Source organism: Eucyclogobius newberryi, unplaced genomic scaffold (genome assembly GCF_026437365.1).
Source record: "Eucyclogobius newberryi isolate DKJ021-1_F unplaced genomic scaffold, fEucNew1.0.hap1 SCAF_4, whole genome shotgun sequence".
Lineage (NCBI taxonomy): Eukaryota > Metazoa > Chordata > Actinopteri > Gobiiformes > Gobiidae > Eucyclogobius > Eucyclogobius newberryi.
In genome coordinates this window covers 37,564,093-37,586,240 of record NW_027316056.1, presented here as the reverse complement: position 1 = coordinate 37,586,240, position 22,148 = coordinate 37,564,093, and the positions used below count along the sequence as shown (strand labels likewise).

At 53.6% G+C, this 22,148-nt stretch overlaps 1 protein-coding gene across 3 annotated transcripts in view; it reads left to right on the top strand.

Annotated features, from left to right (window-relative positions):
* radil (Ras association and DIL domains) overlaps positions 1–21,153 on the top strand; it is a 46,267-nt gene extending 25,114 nt beyond the window's left edge. For 2 of the 3 annotated variants that reach the window (XM_072462990.1, XM_072462987.1), the window contains 11 exons: positions 174–325; positions 448–560; positions 1,228–1,344; positions 1,559–1,682; positions 7,326–7,498; positions 8,988–9,138; positions 12,929–13,158; positions 14,703–15,006; positions 16,188–16,309; positions 19,603–19,742; positions 21,023–21,153. In XM_072462990.1, the coding sequence (XP_072319091.1) occupies positions 174–325; positions 448–560; positions 1,228–1,344; positions 1,559–1,682; positions 7,326–7,498; positions 8,988–9,138; positions 12,929–13,158; positions 14,703–15,006; positions 16,188–16,309; positions 19,603–19,742; positions 21,023–21,122 (1,726 nt within the window). In that variant the 3' untranslated portion in view covers positions 21,123–21,153. The remainder of the gene's footprint in view (positions 1–173; positions 326–447; positions 561–1,227; positions 1,345–1,558; positions 1,683–7,325; positions 7,499–8,987; positions 9,139–12,928; positions 13,159–14,702; positions 15,007–16,187; positions 16,310–19,602; positions 19,743–21,022) is intronic. The other variant, XM_072462989.1, reaches the window with a different exon arrangement.
* Positions 21,154–22,148: the final 995 nt, after the last annotated feature.

The window sequence follows — 22,148 nt, the reverse complement described above, 5'->3', positions numbered from 1 at the left end:
TAAAGCGAGAATTAGAACATCGTAAAAACCTGTCGTACGTCACTTTTAAGTCGGCGTTTTGAGGGTTTGGTTGTCGTGACGATGCAAAGCGCCGTTTGCCGTTTCTCTCGCGCCCGTCGTGTTGAAGTAAGCGCGTCTCGGCGATGTTAAAGGGGCCCCCCGTGTCTCCGCAGCCAGGACCCCGCCTCCCTGTCCCTGCTCAGCATCTCGGACCTGGTGCCGGACCTCCAGACCATCTTCTTCTGGATGTCCAACTCCATCGAGATCCTGTACTTCATCCAGCAGCGCACGCCGGCCTACACGCACAGCATCGAGAGCATGCAGGGTGAGGACGCGCACGCTAACGCACCGTATGACCGGCTAAATGTCGTCATGGTACCTGTTCAGCCTGTAGTGGTAATAGAACTCTTTCAACAACCCTCTGCAGTGAAGTGTGTCTGTGTCCAGGGTCCAAAGAGTCTCTGCTCTCGGCGACCATCTCGGCCAATGAGGAGGCCATGAGCATCCTGGAGGAGGTCATCATGTACACCTTTCAGCAGTGTGTCTACTACGTCACCAAGGTCACCATTTTACTCAGGCGTAGTGTAGTGCATCACAGTTTTTAACATATATATGATGTATTTTTGTAATATTTTATCAGACGAAAATTAGATTAAGCTTGAAAAAGCACAAAATGTTTTTCAGTTGGCAAATAACTTTCCATTGATGTGTGAAACGAATCAAATCAAAGAAATCAAAGTCAGTTATTCTTAAATGTTTTTTGTGGCATTATTCTTATTTTATTTTAATTACATGTGTTTATTTATTTAATGAAATGAATGTATTATTTATTTTATTTATTTTATTTATTTTATTTATTTTATTTATTTTATTTATTTTATTTATTTTATTTATTTTATTTATTTTATTTTATTTTATTTAATTTTATTTATTCTATTTATTTTATGTATTTATTTTATTTTATGTATTCATCCATCCATTTTCTACCGCTTGTTCCCTTTCGGGGTCGCGGGTGACTGGAGCCTATCCCAGTGACTTCGGGCCTTAGGCGGGGTACAAATTATTTTATTTATTTTATAGGCAGGATGTGGACATTTATACAACACACAGTAAAACTTGTAACATTTGAACAAAACAAGGCCAAAAAACACACACAAAAATCTCACTGCGGCCACTCTGCCCCGCCCACTTTTACCGCCCCGCCCTTTCCGTTGTCCCGTGTTGCAGGCGCTGTACGTGGTGCTGCCGGGGCTGCTGGACTGTAACCCGTTCCCCGTCGACGGCTCGGAGCCCTGCTGGAAAGGGGGCGTGGGCTTCCCCGAGCCGGTGCGCCGCGTCCTACAGGTTAGCTCCGCCCCCCGGCTCTCCGTGCGAGGAAAAGAAACGTTCGAGCTGTGGGGGCCAAACTATCGAAATATTGAGACATCGTGATGCTGGGTGATACGGTATCGATATCGTGGGCCGCTGTGTCGATATATCGTGGGCCGCGGTGTCGATATTGTGGGCCCTATCGTTGTGCCGTATATGACATTTATAGTTCTTGTCTTTGCGGGCGCAGGTGTTTCAGATCACACAGGAGCTGCTGCAGGGGTACCAGGTCCACCCGGAGATCCAGGCACAGATGTTCGCTTACCTCTTCTTCTTCGCCAACGTGTCGCTGTTCAACCAGCTGATGGACAAAGGTGAGGGCGGAGTCTGTGTGTCTCTGTCTGTCTGTCTGTGTGTGTGTGTGTGTCTGTGTGTGTGAGTGTGTGTGTGCGTGTGTCTCTGTCTCTGTGTGTGTGTGTCTGTCTGTGTGTGTGTGCATGTGTGTATGTGTGTGCGTGTGTGTGTGTGTGTGTCTGTCTGTGTGTGCGTGTGTGTGTGTGTGTGTGTCTGTCTGTGTGTGTGTGTGTGTGTGTCTGTCTGTGTGTGTGTATGTGTGTGTGTGTGCGTGTGTGTGTGCGTGTGTGTGTCTCTGTGTGTGTGTGCGTGCTTGTGTGTGTGTGCGTGCGTGTGTGTGTGAGTGTGTGTGTGAGTGTGTGTGTGTGTGTCCTGGTGCCCTTGTCAGCGTTTTGACTGAGCCCACACTTCACACTTCACACTGTCCTCAATGCCCTTCTGCAGCCGGCCCCGCCTCCTCTCTCCCCCCGCGCCTCCTTCCATCTGGACGTCCCGGGTGAGGAGGGGGGAGGGGGGAAGAAAGGGGGAGGGTACAGTCAAGGTCAAAGGGCCGTTCGTTTGGTTGTGAAGACTCAATCGAAGTGCAGTCAATAACTCTGCTTTTTGTTGGATTTGAGGAAAAGTAATACGGCTCGCTCAGGTGTCAAAGAGCTACGGTCAAAAAGCTACGGTCAAGCGGTCAAAGAGCTATGGTCAAAGAGCTACGGTCAAAGAGCTATGGTCAAAGAGCTACGGTCAAAGAGCTATGGTCAAAGAGCTACGGTCAAAGAGCTATGGTCAAAGAGCTACGGTCAAAGAGCTATGGTCAAAGAGCTATGGTCAAAGAGCTATGGTCAAAGAGCTACGGTCAAAGAGCTATGGTCAAAGAGCTATGGTCAAAGCGCTACGGTCAAAGAGCTACGGTCAAAGAGCTATGGTCAAAGCGCTACGGTCAAAGCGCTATGGTCAAAGCGCTACGGTCAAAGAGCTACTGTCAGCTTCTTCTTTTTTGGTGTTTTATGGCGGTTGGTATCCAAGTGTTACGTAACCGCCTCCCACTGTAATTGTACGTCTGCTGTAGTCCTTCCTAGACTTTATTCTTTAGACTTTATTCTTAGATGTTATTGGTTTCACCAGAAACTAAACTTCTTAGTTTCCTATCAGTCCTGTAATGGGCCATCGGCCTCCTATTGTCCCTGGCTCACTCTCTCTCCTCCTGTGTAACTGATTAGCATCTGAATGCTCTGGGCAAACAACAGGAACGGAAGAGGATGACGTATTGTTCTCTCAGTCCAGATGATACAACTGAATATGTTTCTACACTGGAACATTCCCGGACAAATGAGAGAAACACGACACATCTGAACCATGTTGCTTTTTGGTCAACATGGTTAACGCCCACAGTTGCCAGCAGAGGGCGCAGGCACCAGCCCAAGCAACTCTACCACACAAAAGTCTGATTGAAGCAGAATATAAGTGACTTTTACTTAAAACAGCTGACTAAACCAGGACTGTAGAAACACACACACACACACACACACCTACACACACCTACACACACACACACACACACACACACACACTGACATGCACGCACGCGCACACACACACATACACACACGCACTTACACACACGCACTTACACACACACACACACACACACGCACAGACACACTTACACACAGACATACTTACACACACACACGCACACACACACACACACACACGCACAGACACACTTACACACAGACATACTTACACACACACACGCACACACACACACACACACACAGACTCATATGTCTTCATTAGCGTGTGGAGACAGTGCAGATCACATGTTTGCCACCGGCAGAAGGAGAAACCCCCGTTCCCCATGTGGACCTCGCTCCCCCAAACCCTCCCAGCCCCCTCCTCTATCTCCGGCCCGACCCACTCATGGTAACAGCGCAGAGGGTTAGCAGGTTAGCGCTGACGTAGCACGCTAGCAGCTAACACATGACATTGGGCTGAGACCGGCGTCAGACAAGGGCAGTTCCAGTCTAGTGTGTCGCTCACATGCTCCACATCCTCTTTATAGGCGCTTTGTGGGTTGCCATAGTAAAGTTGTGTGTTTTTCGTCACTCTGAAACCGACGGCTAAGATAAGATAAGATAATCCTTTATACCAAAACTAGCACAATTTTCAACCGTATGGACATGATGTGACGCAGTTTTTATGTTAAGAGCAGCTAAATCGTGTGTTTATCCCTCCGCACCTCGACTCAAAAGTCCATAGTTATGTTTTGATATATTACACATAACGAAGTTGTGTTTGATTCTAGAGAAAAACACGCTGAAATTGTCCAACGGTGTGACCTACCTTTTCTTGTTCGATTAGTCACTTGTAAGTTGGACTCTGCTAATGGCGTGACCAGATGCTAACGGCATGACCAGATGCTAACGGCAGGACCAGATGCTAACGGGGTGACTAGATGCTAACGGAGTGATCAGATGCTAACGCCGTGACCAGATGCTAACGCCGTGACCAGATACTAACGGCATGACTAGATGCTAACGGAGTGATCAGACGCTAACGCCGTGACCAGATGCTAACACCGTGACCAGATGCTAACGCCGTGACCATATTTTGGATCGTCGTGAGCAGCTTTTAAGCCGCCGCGCTTGTTTATTGCGTCGATGATCGTAATGTCGAGATACAAACACGGGAAATAGCAAAAAGCACATTCTCATCCATGTCCTTTTATCTGATGGTAAACGACGCCGCAAATACACAAAGCATCGCTATTAATAAAGTTTTCGCATTGTTTAAGGATAAGAGTATGGAAAAGAAGGCTGAAGCTATGTGACCGCGGCGTGTGGGACAGGCCCGGGCAGCTTGGGGGCTCTTCGGGATCGCGGGCAAAATAGCCGTTTGTGAAGAGAAACAAGAAATCCGACGCACTTTTGACCTCAAGAGTCTTGAAAATGTGTTCTTTAAGATGGGACAGTGTTGTAATTTGTGTTACATGAGCTACAAAACAATGTAGTCACACATAAGGTTAGACAAATACAATACTGGTGAATAGAACTGTTGGATCAAGCTTAAATAAGAAGTAGAGCCAGTATTGCCAACGCATGACAACCACACGCACTTTATTTTCAGTGTGACTTGTTGCTAGATCCTTTTGTAATCTCAAAACTTTGGCATTTTCAAAAGGCCGTGGCTGGAGAGCCGCGGCGCGGTCAAATGGCCGCGCAGTTTCAGGGACCGCGGCATTTCGCTTATAGCCCGTTATAGCGTCATGGCTAACCCTAACCTTAACCCTAACCCTAACCTTAACCTTAACCTTAACCCTAACCCTAACCCTAACCCTAACCCTAACCTTAACCCTAACCCTAACCCAAACCCTAACCTTAACCTTAACCTGGCGCGGTCTAAAACGGCGCTAAAACGCAGTCAAATAGCGGCGCAGTTTCAGGAGCCGCGGCTCCGTAGACACTCCCTTTTCAAAACGGCTGCATTTTTTAGTCCCACAGTCTCACAATACTGATATTAAGATAGCACAATATCATAATTAAATGCCCCATGTACCCGATATGGCACTGTCCAATCATCTGATTTTGCGTGTTCCTTTGACTCGATCTCACACATGTACACGCGCGGTGCGTCAGGACGTCCTGGATTAGAGGTTCAGGGGTGCGCTCTGCTCCGCTTCAGGACGTCCTGAATTAGAGGTTCAGGGGTGCGCTCTGCTCCGCTTCAGGACGTCCTGGATTAGAGGTTCAGGGGTGCGCTCTGCTCCGCTTCAGGACGTCCTGGATTAGAGGTTCAGGGGTGCGCTCTGCTCCGCTTCAGGACGTCCTGGATTAGAGGTTCAGGGGTGCGCTCTGCTCCGCTTCAGGACGTCCTGGATTAGAGGTTCAGGGGTGCGCTCTGCTCCGCTTCAGGACGTCCTGGATTAGAGGTTCAGGGGTGCGCTCTGCTCCGCTTCAGGACCCTCTCGTGGATTAGGTTATGCCCAGACTTAAGCCTCTTACGGGGGCCGGAGCATAGAGGAGACATATGGCAAAAATGTGGACCGTTACGGACGTCAGCACGTACTTCAATATAAGCTCTCAGCTGATCGACCGCCCTGACCTACACTGAATTACACTGACCTACACCAAACTACACTGGCCTGCACTGACCTACATCGACCTACACTGACCTACATCGACCTACACTGACCTACACCAAACTATACTGGCCTACATTGACCTACATCGACCTACACTGACCTACATCGGCCTACACTGGCCTGCACTGGCCTACATCAACCTACATCAAGATACAAATAAAGCAATAAAAAAGACAATTGTTAAAAGTACTGAATTCAACACTAAAAGTCCATCTATAAAAGTGTGTTTTCAGGAGAGTTTGTCGAACACTTTCTGGCAGATGATTCCAAAGTGTTGCCCTTGGTTACCAGACGTGTTTTGTGTTTGATGTGAGCTGAAGTCTTGTGGTTTGTCAGGATTCTGGGGCTGAACTGAAGAGAAGATCCCTGAGTAAAGAGCTCTACATGTGGCGTCATAACGGCGTCTACATAATGGCTTCATGTTTGTGATCTCACCTGAGGAACATTAGTCGGGGGAAACGTGGTGATTCGACGGTGGAAAGTGCAGGATTTACTCACAGAATCTTCAGTCGTACCAAGGTTCTGTCGTAATAAAGGCGGTGGAATGTTTAAGTTCCTAATTTAAATCTCAGTTTTACTTTGGTTCGGTCAAAAAGTCGGGCAATAGTAAGTTGTTAGTGGCACAAGCAGTGAACATGTATCTTATGTTGGCGGAGGACGTCCCGTAGCGGTAGAGGAGAAAACAGCAGTGGACCAAGAACAGAACCTTGCGGCACGCCAAACAAGGGGCCGCAGTGGGACAGCAGTGGCTCTAGTGCCGCTGTGTCCTTAGGCAAGACACGTCAGCCACATTGTCTAGTGTAAATGTGCCGCGCGACTGATGACGGGTGGTGGTGGGAGGGGCCTACGGCGCAGATTGGCCGCGTCGCTTCCATCAGTTCACCCCAGGGCAGCTGTGGCTTCAATAGTAACTTACCACCAACAAAAGTGGCGAGGATAATGCACCGTGACGCGCTCTGGGTGTCGCTACAGGAATCCAATGCGTTATTTTAATAAATAGTAATAAAATGTGTGTGAATAGTATGTGATGTTTCTGTATTTTCAACAGAATATGTACTACCGTATTCTCCAGAGTATAAGTCGCACCAGCCAAAAAATGCATAATAGAGAAGAAAAAAACATATACAAGTCGCACTGGAGTATGTAAATTGCAGGTGTGAAAATTAACAAATAATGTCACATATAAGTCCCTCCGGAGTATAAGTATAAGTATAAATACAAGTACAAGTATAAGTCGCACCCCGGCCAAAACTATGAAAAAAGGTGCGACTTATTGTCCAGAAAATACAATATATTGTTATGATTAGGTATTTCTTTTGTATTTGTCTTACAATATTCAACCCAGGTGCACATTTTAGAAACTTAAAGCTGAACTTTTACATCACCGGCATTTAATTAAGCCTGAAATAAGACAAACTGTATATTAAACTCTAACTATATTAAAACAGCAGGACATTTCCTCACAAACGTCAGATGTAAAGCCGACACATGGTCAGGTGGTTGTTGAACGGTGTGCTGCCCCCTGCAGGTCCCACGCGCGGCTGGTTCCAGAGGTCCAAAGTGCTGCAGATCCAGGCGTGTCTGCGGATGCTCATGGAGTGGGCCAGTCGCTCCAAACTGGGACACCTCGCCGACAAGTTCTTCACCAAACTCAACAGCGCCGTGTCGGTCCTGGCCACCGCCCCACAGCAGCTCACGCAGGTACGTGCTCACGCAGGTACGCGCTCACGCTGCAGGTACGCGCTCACACAGGTGTACGCGCTCACGCAGGTGTACGCGCTCACGCAGCAGGTACGCGCTCACACAGGTGTACGCGCTCACGCAGGTACGCGCTCACGCTGTAGGTACGCGCTCACGCTGCAGGTACGCGCTCACGCTGCAGGTACGCGCTCACGCAGCAGGTACACGCTCACGCAGGTGTACGCGCTCACACTGCAGGTACGCGCTCACGCAGAAGGTACGCGCTCACGCAGCAGGTACGCGCTCACGCTGCAGGTACACGCTCACGCAGGTGTACGCGCTCACACTGCAGGTACGCGCTCACGCAGCAGGTACGCGCTCACGCAGGTGTACGCGCTCACACTGCAGGTACGCGCTCACGCAGGTGTACGCGCTCACACTGCAGGTACACGCTCACGCAGGTGTACGCGCTCACACTGCAGGTACGCGCTCACGCAGCAGGTACGCGCTCACGCAGCAGGTACGCGCTCACGCTGCAGGTACACGCTCACGCAGGTGTACGCGCTCACACTGCAGGTACGCGCTCACGCAGCAGGTACGCGCTCACGCAGCAGGTACGCGCTCACGCAGGTGTACGCGCTCACACTGCAGGTACACGCTCACGCAGGTGTACGCGCTCACACTGCAGGTACGCGCTCACGCAGCAGGTACGCGCTCACGCAGCAGGTACGCGCTCACGCTGCAGGTACACGCTCACGCAGGTGTACGCGCTCACACTGCAGGTACGCGCTCACGCAGCAGGTACGCGCTCACGCAGCAGGTACGCGCTCACGCAGCAGGTACGCGCTCACGCAGGTACGCGCTCACGCTATAGGTACGCGCTCACGCTGCAGGTACGCGCTCACGCAGCAGGTGCTCACGCTGCAGGTACGCGCTCACGCAGCAGGTACGCGCTCACGCAGGTACGCGCTCACGCTGTAGGTACGCGCTCACGCTGTAGGTACGCGCTCACGCTGCAGGTACGCGCTCACGCAGCAGGTGCTCACGCTGCAGGTACGCGCTCACGCAGCCGGTACGCGCTCACGCAGCAGGTACGCGCTCACGCAGCAGGTACGCGCTCACGCTGCAGGTACGCGCTCACGCAGCAGGTATGCTAACAAGTTTACCAAAGCATCAGTTTTACCCCAAATCACTAAATCCATTGAATTCTTCTTCCTCTGTGTCACTTCTAAACAACTCCACAAACTCCAGAGGTAGAGGAAGTGCAGATTCTTCTTCTGCGTCGCTTAGAGCCTAGAGCGCCCTCTTGTGGTCGTCAGTGTGAAAATAACAAATAATATCACATTAGTTGCTCTGGAGTATAAGTCGCACCCCGGCCAAAACAATGAAAAAAGTGTGACTTATAGTCCGGAAAATACGGTAAATAGATTCTGCTTACGTATAAAATGGAATAATGGCGCTTCGATGCTGGTTTGTGATTGAGTGTGTGGCATGTGCCCGTGTGTGGCAGATGAGTTGGCGGGCCCTGTCCAGCGAGCACCCCGGACTGAAGCCCGTCCAGCTGCACCGCATCCTGGGCCAGTACCAGCAGACGGCCGAGCTGGGCCCAGTGCCCCTGTGGCAGCCCAGCACCGAGGACGAGGCCTACATCTACAGGACAGGTGACCAACACAGAGAGCGACACCTACAGGACAGGTGACCAACACAGAGCAACACCTACAGGACAGGTGACCAACACAGAGAGCGACACCTACATCTACAGGACAGGTGACCGACACAGAGAGCGACATCTACAGGACAGGTGACCGACACAGAGAGCGACACCTACAGGACAGGTGACCGACACAGAGAGCGACATCTACAGGACAGGTGACCAACACAGAGAGCGACACCTACAGGACAGGTGACCAACACAGAGCAACACCTACAGGACAGGTGACCAACACAGAGAGCGACACCTACATCTACAGGACAGGTGACCGACACAGAGAGCGACACCTACAGGACAGGTGACCAACACAGAGAGCGACACCTACAGGACAGGTGACCGACACAGAGAGCGACACCTACAGGACAGGTGACCGACACAGAGAGCGACACCTACAGGACAGGTGACCAACACAGAGAGCGACATCTACAGGACAGGTGACCAACACAGAGAGCGACACCTACATCTACAGGACAGGTGACCAACACAGAGAGCGACATCTACAGGACAGGTGACCAACACAGAGAGCGACACCTACAGGACAGGTGACCGACACAGAGAGCGACACCTACAGGACAGGTGACCGACACAGAGAGCGACACCTACAGGACAGGTGACCGACACAGAGAGCGACACCTACAGGACAGGTGACCGACACAGAGAGCGACACCTACAGGACAGGTGACCGACACAGAGAGCGACACCTACAGGACAGGTGACCGACACAGAGAGCGACACCTACAGGACAGGTGACCGACACAGAGAGCGACACCTACAGGACAGGTGACCAACACAGAGAGCGACACCTACAGGACAGGTGACCAACACAGAGAGCGACATCTACAGGACAGGTGACCGACACAGAGCCACATCTACAGGACAGGTGACCAACACAGAGAGCGACACCTACAGGACAGGTGACCAACACAGAGCAACACCTACAGGACAGGTGACCAACACAGAGAGCGACACCTACATCTACAGGACAGTTGACCAACACAGAGAGCGACACCTACAGGACAGGTGACCAACACAGAGAGCAACATCTACAGGACAGGTGACCAACACAGAGAGCAACACCTAGAGGACAAGTGACCAACACAGAGAGCGACATCTACAGGACAGGTGACCAACACAGAAGGCGACACCTACAGGACAGGTGACCGACACAGAGCCACATCAACAGGACAGGTGACCAACACAGAGAGCGACACCTACAGGACAGGTGACCAACACAGAGCAACACCTACAGGACAGGTGACCAACACAGAGAGCGACACCTACATCTACAAGACAGGTGACCAACACAGAGAGCGACACCTACATCTACAGGACAGGTGACCAACACAGAGAGCGACACCTACAGGACAGGTGACCAACACAGAAGGCGACACCTACAGGACAGGTGACCGACACAGAGAGCGACACCTACAGGACAGGTGACCAACACAGAGCGACACCTACAGGACAGGTGACCAACACAGAGAGCGACACCTAAAGGACAGGTGACCAACACAGAAGGCGACACCTACAGGACAGGTGACCAACACAGAGAGCGACACCTACATCTACAAGACAGGTGACCAACACAGAGAGCGACACCTACATCTACAGGACAGGTGACCAACACAGAGAGCGACACCTACAGGACAGGTGACCAACACAGAAGGCGACACCTACAGGACAGGTGACCGACACAGAGAGCGACACCTACAGGACAGGTGACCAACACAGAGCGACACCTACAGGACAGGTGACCAACACAGAGAGCGACACCTAAAGGACAGGTGACCAACACAGAAGGCGACACCTACAGGACAGGTGACCAACACAGAGAGCGACACCTACAGGACAGGTGACCAACACAGAGAGCAACATCTACAGGACAGGTGACCAACACAGAGAGCGACATCTACAGGACAGGTGACCAACACAGAAGGCGACACCTACAGGACAGGTGACCAACACAGAGAGCAACATCTACAGGACAGGTGACCAACACAGAGAGCGACACCTACAGGACAGGTGACCAACACAGACAGCGACACCTACAGGACCGGTGACCAACACAGAGAGCGACACCTACATCTACAAGACAGGTGACCAACACAGAGAGCGACACCTACATCTACAGGACAGGTGACCAACACAGAGAGCGACACCTACAGGACAGGTGACCAACACAGAAGGCGACACCTACAGGACAGGTGACCGACACAGAGAGCGACACCTACAGGACAGGTGACCAACACAGAGCGACACCTACAGGACAGGTGACCAACACAGAGAACGACACCTAAAGGACAGGTGACCAACACAGAAGGCGACACCTACAGGACAGGTGACCAACACAGAGAGCGACACCTACAGGACAGGTGACCAACACAGAGAGCAACATCTACAGGACAGGTGACCAACACAGAGAGCGACATCTACAGGACAGGTGACCAACACAGAAGGCGACACCTACAGGACAGGTGACCAACACAGAGAGCAACATCTACAGGACAGGTGACCAACACAGAGAGCGACACCTACAGGACAGGTGACCGACACAGAGAGCGACACCTAAAGGACAGGTGACCGACACAGAGAGCAACACCTACAGGACAGGTGACCAACACAGAGAGCGACACCTACAGGACAGGTGACCGACACAGAGAGCGACATCTACAGGACAGGTGACCAACACAGAGAGCGACACCTACAGGACAGGTGACCAACACAGAGAGCGACACCTACAGGACAGGTGACCAACACAGAGAGCAACATCTACAGGACAGGTGACCAACACAGAGAGCGACATCTACAGGACAGGTGACCAACACAGAAGGCGACACCTACAGGACAGGTGACCAACACAGAGAGCAACATCTACAGGACAGGTGACCAACACAGAGAGCGACACCTACAGGACAGGTGACCGACACAGAGAGCGACACCTAAAGGACAGGTGACCGACACAGAGAGCAACACCTACAGGACAGGTGACCAACACAGAGAGCGACACCTACAGGACAGGTGACCGACACAGAGAGCGACATCTACAGGACAGGTGACCAACACAGAGAGCGACACCTACAGGACAGGTGACCAACACAGAGAGCGACACCTACAGGACAGGTGACCGACACAGAGAGCGACACCTAGAGGTGACGAACACAGACTACACTAAGTTTATTGTGAAAAACACGAATGGGCGTGGCCCGTGTCCATCCAGTTTCCTGTTGGAGCCGCCATTTTGAGGAAGTTGAAGGGTCTTTTGAGGCGTGAGAATAATATTGCAGGTTTGTGTGTGTGTGTGTGTGTGTGTGTGTAGAATGTGTTTTGAGCTCTACCAGGAGAACATGTCAGTTTTTCATGTCCTTCGTGGTGAAAGCTTCCATTTTAATCAACTCTAGTAAAGACCATGACTAAAGTAAAAAATAATAATTACAATCATAGAATAGAACCTTTTATTATTAAAAAATGTTCCAACAGTTGTTTAAAGCTCATATATTCCAATAAAACACATTATTCAGTCATTCAATCTTTATTTATAAGCCCTTTACAACAGTGAAACAATTAACAAACTTCACAAAATAAAGTGTAGTTGCTTTTCTGAGTGTTAAAAGTTTAAAGTACAGGACTTTTTTTCAGTTTGCATAAGATATATCTCATTAAATCTGCCTTCAGAACGGGTGGTTTAGCGTTGACTGTGATTGCTAGCGCGGCCCTAACCCGTGACGGCGTTGTGTGTCCAGTGGACCTGCTGGAGAGCTTCGAGAACCACCCGCCCATCGTGCTGCCCAGCGCCGGCTTCAGAGTGGACCTGGACAGTGACTGTGTGGAGGACAGTATCTACAGGCAGCTGCTGTACATCCGACACTTCCTGTGGGGCCTCCGGACCAAGACGCACACGCACAGCAGCGCCCCTGCTGGACACACGCAGTCCAACGGCACCAACACCAACGACTGGGCCCCCGACGTACAGGTACAAGGGCCCGAGGTACAGGGGCCCGAGGAACACCTTTACTCCAGCCAGGACGCGCGCGCACACACACACACACACACACACTCACACAAACACACACATACACGCACACACACTCATACGCACACACACATACACGCACGCACACACACACACACTCATACGCACACACACTCAAACACACACAAACACTCGCGCACACACACACTCAAACACACACACGCCAAAGCGAGACGTGGATAAAGAGGCTAATCTGATTAGTGGTGAGGCTGTCTCATTACTGGGCACGGCTGACTAGACCATAATCCCCGTGTTACTGCACCCTCACATGTACACACATACATGTACACACATACATGTACACATGTACACACATGTACACATATACATGTACACACATGTACACATATACATGTACACACATGTACACACATGTACACATATACATGTACACATATACATGTACACACATGTACACATATACATGTACACACATGAACACATATACATGTACATACATGTACACATATACATGTACACATGTACACACATGTACACATATAATGTAAAAACATACCTCTTCACCCAAGCTTATGACCTCCCCTACCCCTAGCCTCCTCTACCCCATTGCCTACACTTCTACCCCCTGTTACATCCCCATCTTTTTCTCTCTACTTCTTCTGTCTTGTTCATTTTATCTGTATATTAATGTGTTCTGTACGTGTTGTCCCCCCTGTCTGTAAATACCCCCCCCTTTTTTATTATGTTCAGCGTCTTTGGGTCACTGAAAAGCGCTATATAAATAAAAGTTATTATTATTATTATTATTATTTACATGTACATACATGTACACACATGTACACATATACATGTACATACATGTACACACATGTACACATATACATGTACACACATGTACACACATGTACACATATACATGTACACACATGTACACATATACATGTACACATGTACACACATGTACACATATACACACATGTACACACATGTACACATATACACACATGTACACATATACATGTACACATGTACACATATACATGTACACGTATACACATATACATGTACACATATACACGTACACACGTACAAATGTACACACATGTACACATATATATGTACACATATACATTTACACATGTACACGTATACACATGTATACATGTATACACATGTACACATATATATATATATATATATATATATATATATATATATACACGTATACACATGTATACATGTATACACATGTACACATATATATATATATATATATATATATATACACGTATACACATGTAAACATGTACACGTATACATTTACTAACAAGTCCCAGAGCGCAGGCAAGCACGCTCACCTCACAGCGAGAGGGTCCTGAGTTGGAGTCCCAGGTGTTTTCCCTAAAACATACACAGACTAAACCGTGTGTGTTACTGAGCTCATATGTTGTGTTATGCGTGTGTGTGCGTCGTGTGTGTTTGTTTGCATGTGCGTGCGTGCGTGCGTGTGTGTGTGTGTGCAGAGGGAGCTGGCCCCCGCACACAGCAGCCCTCGCTCTGGAGCTCAGGGCCATGATGGGGGTGTGGAGCCCCTGGAGGAGCGCAGAGTGTCCCACCACTGCCACAGTCTGAGGAGGAACGGGACCATGCACCAGCCCAAAGCCCCCAACCCAGAGCTGTCCTGCCTCCTCACCCCCCCACACACACCCCTGTACCCCGAGGGAGGGGCCCCGGGGCCAAACAAGGGTCACAGTCTGCAGCCCAACGGATGCCCCCCTAGGAGCGACTGCAAGAAGGCCAACGGACTTATCCCCAACGGGCTGGAAGGTACAAGCGCCACCCTGAAGTGAGGCGCATGTGGGCGTGGGCCTGGAGTGTGACCCCGCCCAACCGTGTGTGTGTGTGTCTATCCTGTCCCCACACCCACACCCACACACACACCCACACACACACACACACACACACACACACTCGCGCACCCACACACACACCCACACACACACACACACACACACACACTCGCGCACACACGCACACACACACGCACACACCACTCTCACGCTGGGCCACACTGTCCCATTTTAGGAAGCATTTAGATTTGGACACAGAGTTAAGTTGTTGTCAATGTTTGAGCTCCTTCTGCCCTCGTGCCCTCCCGTCCTTCTGCCCTCCCGTCCTTCTGCCCTCGTGCCCTCCTGTCCTTCTGCCCTCGTGCCCTCCCGTCCTTCTGCCCTCCCGTCCTTCTGCCCTCGTGCCCTCCTGTCCTTCTGCCCTTGTGCCCTCCCGTCCTTCTGCCCTCCCGTCCTTCTGCCCTCGTGCCCTCCTGTCCTTCTGCCCTCGTGCCCTCCTGTCCTTCAGACCTCGTGCCCTCCCGTCCTTCTGCCCTCCCGTCCTTCCGCCCTCGTGCCCTCCAGCTCCTCTTTATTGTCGTTAGCTTAGCATGACTATTAGCTTTATTGATGTTAGCTTAGCATGACTATCAGCTTTATTTACGTTAGCTTAGCATGACGATTAGCTTTATTGACGTTAGCTTAGCATGACTATTAGCTTTATTGACATTAGCTTAGCATGACTGTTAGCTGTATTGATGTTTGCTTAGCATGAATATTAGTTATTGGTGAAAAACTATAATTTATATGTACGACACATATGTATAAACACACCAAATAAAGTCAAAATTAGAAGATCGTATAAACCTGTCATGGGACCTCTAATCATTTCTTTTTAGGCCCTCAGTCATTACACTTTAGCTAGTTGTGATGATTTACAGTTTGAGGACACATCAAAATGCAACCGTCCAAAATGGCTGCCATTAGAAAAGGTCAAAGGTCACTCCCTCGCCTCATGAGCTGAACATTCACTTTCCCATGTTAGACACTTGTGTCCTCTGCCTGTTGTGCCGTGGTGTAGTGAGCATGCCCCCTGCAGGACGCCCTCTGTACTAGCACACGTCCCCCCGTAGTGTCCCTGTTGTCCCCTAGCCGTGTGCTGTGGTGTGTCTTCTGCAGACTTCCCCTTCCCTGTGTCCTCGTGCGGGGCGTCTCCTGTCCCTGACGACCTGTGTGTGGTGTTTGTAGTGGAGCTGGACAAAGGACCGTACGGACTCGGCATGGGACTCATCGACGGCCTGGTGAGTGGAGCGCCCGGAGAGAGCGCCCCGAGTGTGTGTGAGAGAGCGCCCGGAGAGTGTGTGTGAGAGAGCGCCCGGAGAGAGCGCCCGGAGTGTGTGTGAGAGAGCGCCCGGAGAGTGTGTGTGTGAGAGCGCCCGGAGAGTGTGTGTGAGAGAGTGCCCGGAGTGTGTGTGTGAGAGAGCGCCCGGAGTGTGTGTGTGAGAGCGCCCGGAGAGAGCGCCCGGAGTGTGTGTGAGAGCGCCCGGAGAGTGTGTGTGAGAGCGCCCGGAGTGTGTGTGTGAGAGCGCCCGGAGAGTGTGTGTGAGAGAGCGCCCGGAGTGTGTGTGTGAGAGAGCGCCCGGAGTGTGTGTGTGAGAGCGCCCGGAGAGAGCGCCCGGAGTGTGTGTGTGAGAGCGCCCGGAGAGTGTGTGTGAGAGCGCCCGGAGAGAGCGCCCGGAGTGTGTGTGTGAGAGCGCCCGGAGAGTGTGTGTGAGAGCGCCCGGAGTGTGTGTGTGAGAGCGCCCGGAGAGTGTGTGTGAGAGAGCGCCCGGAGAGAGCGCCCGGAGTGTGTGTGTGAGAGCGCCCGGAATGTGTGTGAGAGAGCGCCCGGAGAGTGTGTGTGAGAGAGCGCCCGGAGAGAGCGCCCGGAGTGTGTGTGAGAGAGCGCCCGGAGAGTGTGTGTGAGAGAGCGCCCGGAGAGAGCGCCCGGAGTGTGTGTGTGAGAGCGCCCGGAATGTGTGTGAGAGAGCGCCCGGAGAGTGTGTGTGAGAGAGCGCCCGGAGAGAGCGCCCGGAGTGTGTGTGAGAGAGCGCCCGGAGAGTGTGTGTGTGAGAGCGCCCGGAGAGTGTGTGTGAGAGAGTGCCCGGAGTGTGTGTGTGAGAGAGCGCCCGGAGTGTGTGTGTGAGAGCGCCCGGAGAGAGCGCCCGGAGAGTGTGTGTGAGAGAGCGCCCGGAGTGTGTGTGTGAGAGAGCGCCCGGAGTGTGTGTGTGAGAGCGCCCGGAGAGTGTGTGTGAGAGCGCCCGGAGAGAGCGCCCGGAGTGTGTGTGTGAGAGCGCCCGGAGAGTGTGTGTGAGAGCGCCCGGAGAGTGTGTGTGAGAGAGCGCCCGGAGAGAGCGCCCGGAGTGTGTGTGTGAGAGCGCCCGGAATGTGTGTGAGAGAGCGCCCGGAGAGTGTGTGTGTGAGAGCGCCCGGAGAGTGTGTGTGAGAGAGTGCCCGGAGTGTGTGTGTGAGAGAGCGCCCGGAGTGTGTGTGTGAGAGCGCCCGGAGAGAGCGCCCGGAGTGTGTGTGAGAGCGCCCGGAGAGTGTGTGTGAGAGCGCCCGGAGTGTGTGTGTGAGAGCGCCCGGAGAGTGTGTGTGAGAGAGCGCCCGGAGTGTGTGTGTGAGAGAGCGCCCGGAGTGTGTGTGTGAGAGCGCCCGGAGAGAGCGCCCGGAGTGTGTGTGTGAGAGCGCCCGGAGAGTGTGTGTGAGAGCGCCCGGAGAGAGCGCCCGGAGTGTGTGTGTGAGAGCGCCCGGAGAGTGTGTGTGAGAGCGCCCGGAGTGTGTGTGTGAGAGCGCCCGGAGAGTGTGTGTGAGAGAGCGCCCGGAGAGAGCGCCCGGAGTGTGTGTGTGAGAGCGCCCGGAATGTGTGTGAGAGAGCGCCCGGAGAGTGTGTGTGAGAGAGCGCCCGGAGAGAGCGCCCGGAGTGTGTGTGAGAGAGCGCCCGGAGAGTGTGTGTGTGAGAGCGCCCGGAGAGTGTGTGTGAGAGAGTGCCCGGAGTGTGTGTGTGAGAGAGCGCCCGGAGTGTGTGTGTGAGAGCGCCCGGAGAGAGCGCCCGGAGTGTGTGTGAGAGCGCCCGGAGAGTGTGTGTGAGAGCGCCCGGAGTGTGTGTGTGAGAGCGCCCGGAGAGTGTGTGTGAGAGAGCGCCCGGAGTGTGTGTGTGAGAGAGCGCCCGGAGTGTGTGTGTGAGAGCGCCCGGAGAGAGCGCCCGGAGTGTGTGTGTGAGAGCGCCCGGAGAGTGTGTGTGAGAGCGCCCGGAGAGAGCGCCCGGAGTGTGTGTGTGAGAGCGCCCGGAGAGTGTGTGTGAGAGCGCCCGGAGTGTGTGTGTGAGAGCGCCCGGAGAGTGTGTGTGAGAGAGCGCCCGGAGAGAGCGCCCGGAGTGTGTGTGTGAGAGCGCCCGGAATGTGTGTGAGAGAGCGCCCGGAGAGTGTGTGTGTGAGAGCGCCCGGAGAGTGTGTGTGAGAGAGTGCCCGGAGTGTGTGTGTGAGAGAGCGCCCGGAGTGTGTGTGTGAGAGCGCCCGGAGAGAGCGCCCGGAGTGTGTGTGAGAGCGCCCGGAGAGTGTGTGTGAGAGCGCCCGGAGTGTGTGTGTGAGAGCGCCCGGAGAGTGTGTGTGAGAGAGCGCCCGGAGTGTGTGTGTGAGAGAGCGCCCGGAGTGTGTGTGTGAGAGCGCCCGGAGAGAGCGCCCGGAGTGTGTGTGTGAGAGCGCCCGGAGAGTGTGTGTGAGAGCGCCCGGAGAGAGCGCCCGGAGTGTGTGTGTGAGAGCGCCCGGAGAGTGTGTGTGAGAGCGCCCGGAGTGTGTGTGTGAGAGAGCGCCCGGAGAGTGTGTGTGAGAGAGCGCCCGGAGAGAGCGCCCGGAGTGTGTGTGTGAGAGCGCCCGGAATGTGTGTGAGAGAGCGCCCGGAGAGTGTGTGTGAGAGAGCGCCCGGAGAGAGCGCCCGGAGTGTGTGTGAGAGAGCGCCCGGAGAGTGTGTGTGTGAGAGCGCCCGGAGAGTGTGTGTGAGAGAGTGCCCGGAGTGTGTGTGTGAGAGAGCGCCCGGAGTGTGTGTGTGAGAGCGCCCGGAGAGAGCGCCCGGAGTGTGTGTGAGAGCGCCCGGAGAGTGTGTGTGAGAGCGCCCGGAGTGTGTGTGTGAGAGCGCCCGGAGAGTGTGTGTGAGAGAGCGCCCGGAGTGTGTGTGTGAGAGAGCGCCCGGAGTGTGTGTGTGAGAGCGCCCGGAGAGAGCGCCCGGAGTGTGTGTGTGTGAGCGCCCGGAGAGTGTGTGTGAGAGCGCCCGGAGAGAGCGCCCGGAGTGTGTGTGTGAGAGCGCCCGGAGAGTGTGTGTGAGAGCGCCCGGAGTGTGTGTGTGAGAGCGCCCGGAGAGTGTGTGTGAGAGAGCGCCCGGAGAGAGCGCCCGGAGTGTGTGTGTGAGAGCGCCCGGAATGTGTGTGAGAGAGCGCCCGGAGTGTGTGTGTGAGAGCGCCCGGAGAGAGCGCCCGGAGAGTGTGTGTGAGAGCGCCCGGAGTGTGTGTATAGAAACAGAGAAGCTGGGCGTGTCGGTGACGCTCTCTCGTGTCCCGCAGCACACGCCCCTGAACGCTCCGGGCATCTACATTCGCACCCTGATCCCGGACGGTCCCGCCGCCTCTGACGGGCGCCTGAGGATCGGGGACCGGATCCTGGCCGTGAACGGCACCAGCCTCATCGGAGCGGACTACCAGAGGTGCTGCTGTACGGGGCGCTGCCAGAGGGGGGCGCTGCCAGAGGGGGGCGCCCACGTCACCGCCCGCGACACCACCGCCCACAACACCACCACCCGCAACACCGTCCACGACACCGCCCATCACACCGTCCATCACACCGTCCACGACGCCGCCCATCACACCGTCCACGACGCCCCATCAGACCGTCCACGACGCCGCCCATCACACCGTCCACGACGCCGCCCATCACACCGTCCACGACGCCCCATCAGACCGTCCACGACGCCGCCCATCACACCGTCCACGACGCCGCCCATCACACCGTCCACGACGCCCCATCAGACCGTCCACGACGCCGCCCATCACACCGTCCATCACACCGTCCACGACGCCGCCCATCACACCGTCCACGACGCTGCCCATCACACCGTCCACGACGCCGCCCATCACACCGTCCATCACACCGTCCACGACGCCGCCCATCACACCGTCCACGACACCGCCCATCACACCGTCCATCACACCGTCCACGACGCCCCATCAGACCGTCCACGACGCCGCCCATCACACCGTCCATCACACCGTCCACGACGCCGCCCATCACACCGTCCACGACGCCGCCCATCACACCGTCCACGACACCGCCCATCACACCGTCCATCACACCGTCCACGACGCCGCCCATCACACCGTCCACGACACCGCCCATCACACCGTCCATCACACCGTCCACGACGCTGCCCATCACACCGTCCACGACGCCGCCCATCACACCGTCCATCACACGGTCCACGACGCCGCCCATCACACCGTCCACGACGCCGCCCATCACACCGTCCACGACACCGCCCATCACACCGTCCATGACGCCCCATCAGACCGTCCACGACGCCGCCCATCACACCGTCCATCACACCGTCCACGACGCCGCCCATCACACCGTCCACGACGCCGCCCATCACACCGTCCATCACACCGTCCACGACGCCGCCCATCACACCGTCCACGACACCGCCCATCACACCGTCCATCACACCGTCCACGACGCCGCCCATCACACCGTCCACGACACCGCCCATCACACCATCCATCACACCGTCCACGACGCCGCCCATCACACCGTCACAGCACTCAAGCTAATGTACACGAAAGAGGCAAATTCACTCCCGTCACTGTCAAAAACACCCAGAAATCACGGGTTTAACTTTAATTTGTGGTTTTACTCGACAGTAAATCCGTAGAATTGTTCTAAAATCCCGGCAAACTCTTATTTTCTCTCCTTCTCTCTTTCTCTGAGCAGCGCCGTTGACCTGATCCGACTGGGCGGCGGCCGGCTGCGCTTCCTCGTGGCCAAGTCGGACCCCGAGGTGTCGGAGAAGATCAGCGCGTCCTCCTGCTGACCCCGACACGACCCCCGCGGGAGAGACGGGGTTTCAGAAGGGGATCTGTTCTGCGCACAGGTCGCACGCTCGCCCCGCGTCCGGACGGTTAATCCATGGACCACCAACCTCACCCCGCGGACCACCGACCTCACCCCGCGGAAGAAGAAGGTCTATAGATCTGGAAACTACCGGAATGATCTGCCCACGGAGGAAGAACAGAGCACTTAAGCCGCTCGGGGGACAGCTCCGTGCTAGAGTCATGCTCGCTACGTTTACGCGCGCGGAAAATTCCTAGCTTCCGAGCGGAGGGCTCCTGGAGGGCTCCTAGCGGCTCCTAGCGGCCGCGGAAAAGTGATGTATTAAAATGTACTTTATTTTTGTTTTATAGTTACTGCGATGAGCCGGTGTTTTACTCAGAACATGTGGAACCAAATACACATCAAGTATCAGTAATAACGACACAATTACTAAATATTTTACGGCGTTGTTACTGGCCCCGCCCTCTTAAACCGGTCGGGGGCGGAGCTAAAACTTGGGCGCTGGGATTGTGTTAAAACAAAATAAACGCTGTCGAATGGAGCTCAACACTGGGATGAAAATAACAGTTTGAAGCTGTTAAATTCGACTGGTGGAACGTAAACAAACGTAAAAGTATTTAAAATGTTAGTTATCGTACTGTACTTTTACTTTTACTACACGTACGTTCTACTCCACCACATTCACGGCGACATAAAGGTTTTGAGTTCAAGTTCCGGCTTTGAAAACATTTAAATAAAATGATTTTGTGAATAAGAATCACTACGTTTGAATCCAACGTACTTCATTCAGTACTTTGACTGAAGTAGTTGAAGTGATACTTTTGAGTAATTCTGTCCATTCCGCCTGTTTTCCCACTGTTGAGCTCCTGCGAAGGGGGCCCCGTACACCAGAAGGGGCCCCGTACACCAGAAGGGGCCAGAAGGGGCCCCGTACACCAGAAGGGGGCCCCGTACACCAGAAGGGGGCCCCGTACACCAGAAGGGGGGCCGTACACCAGAAGGGGGG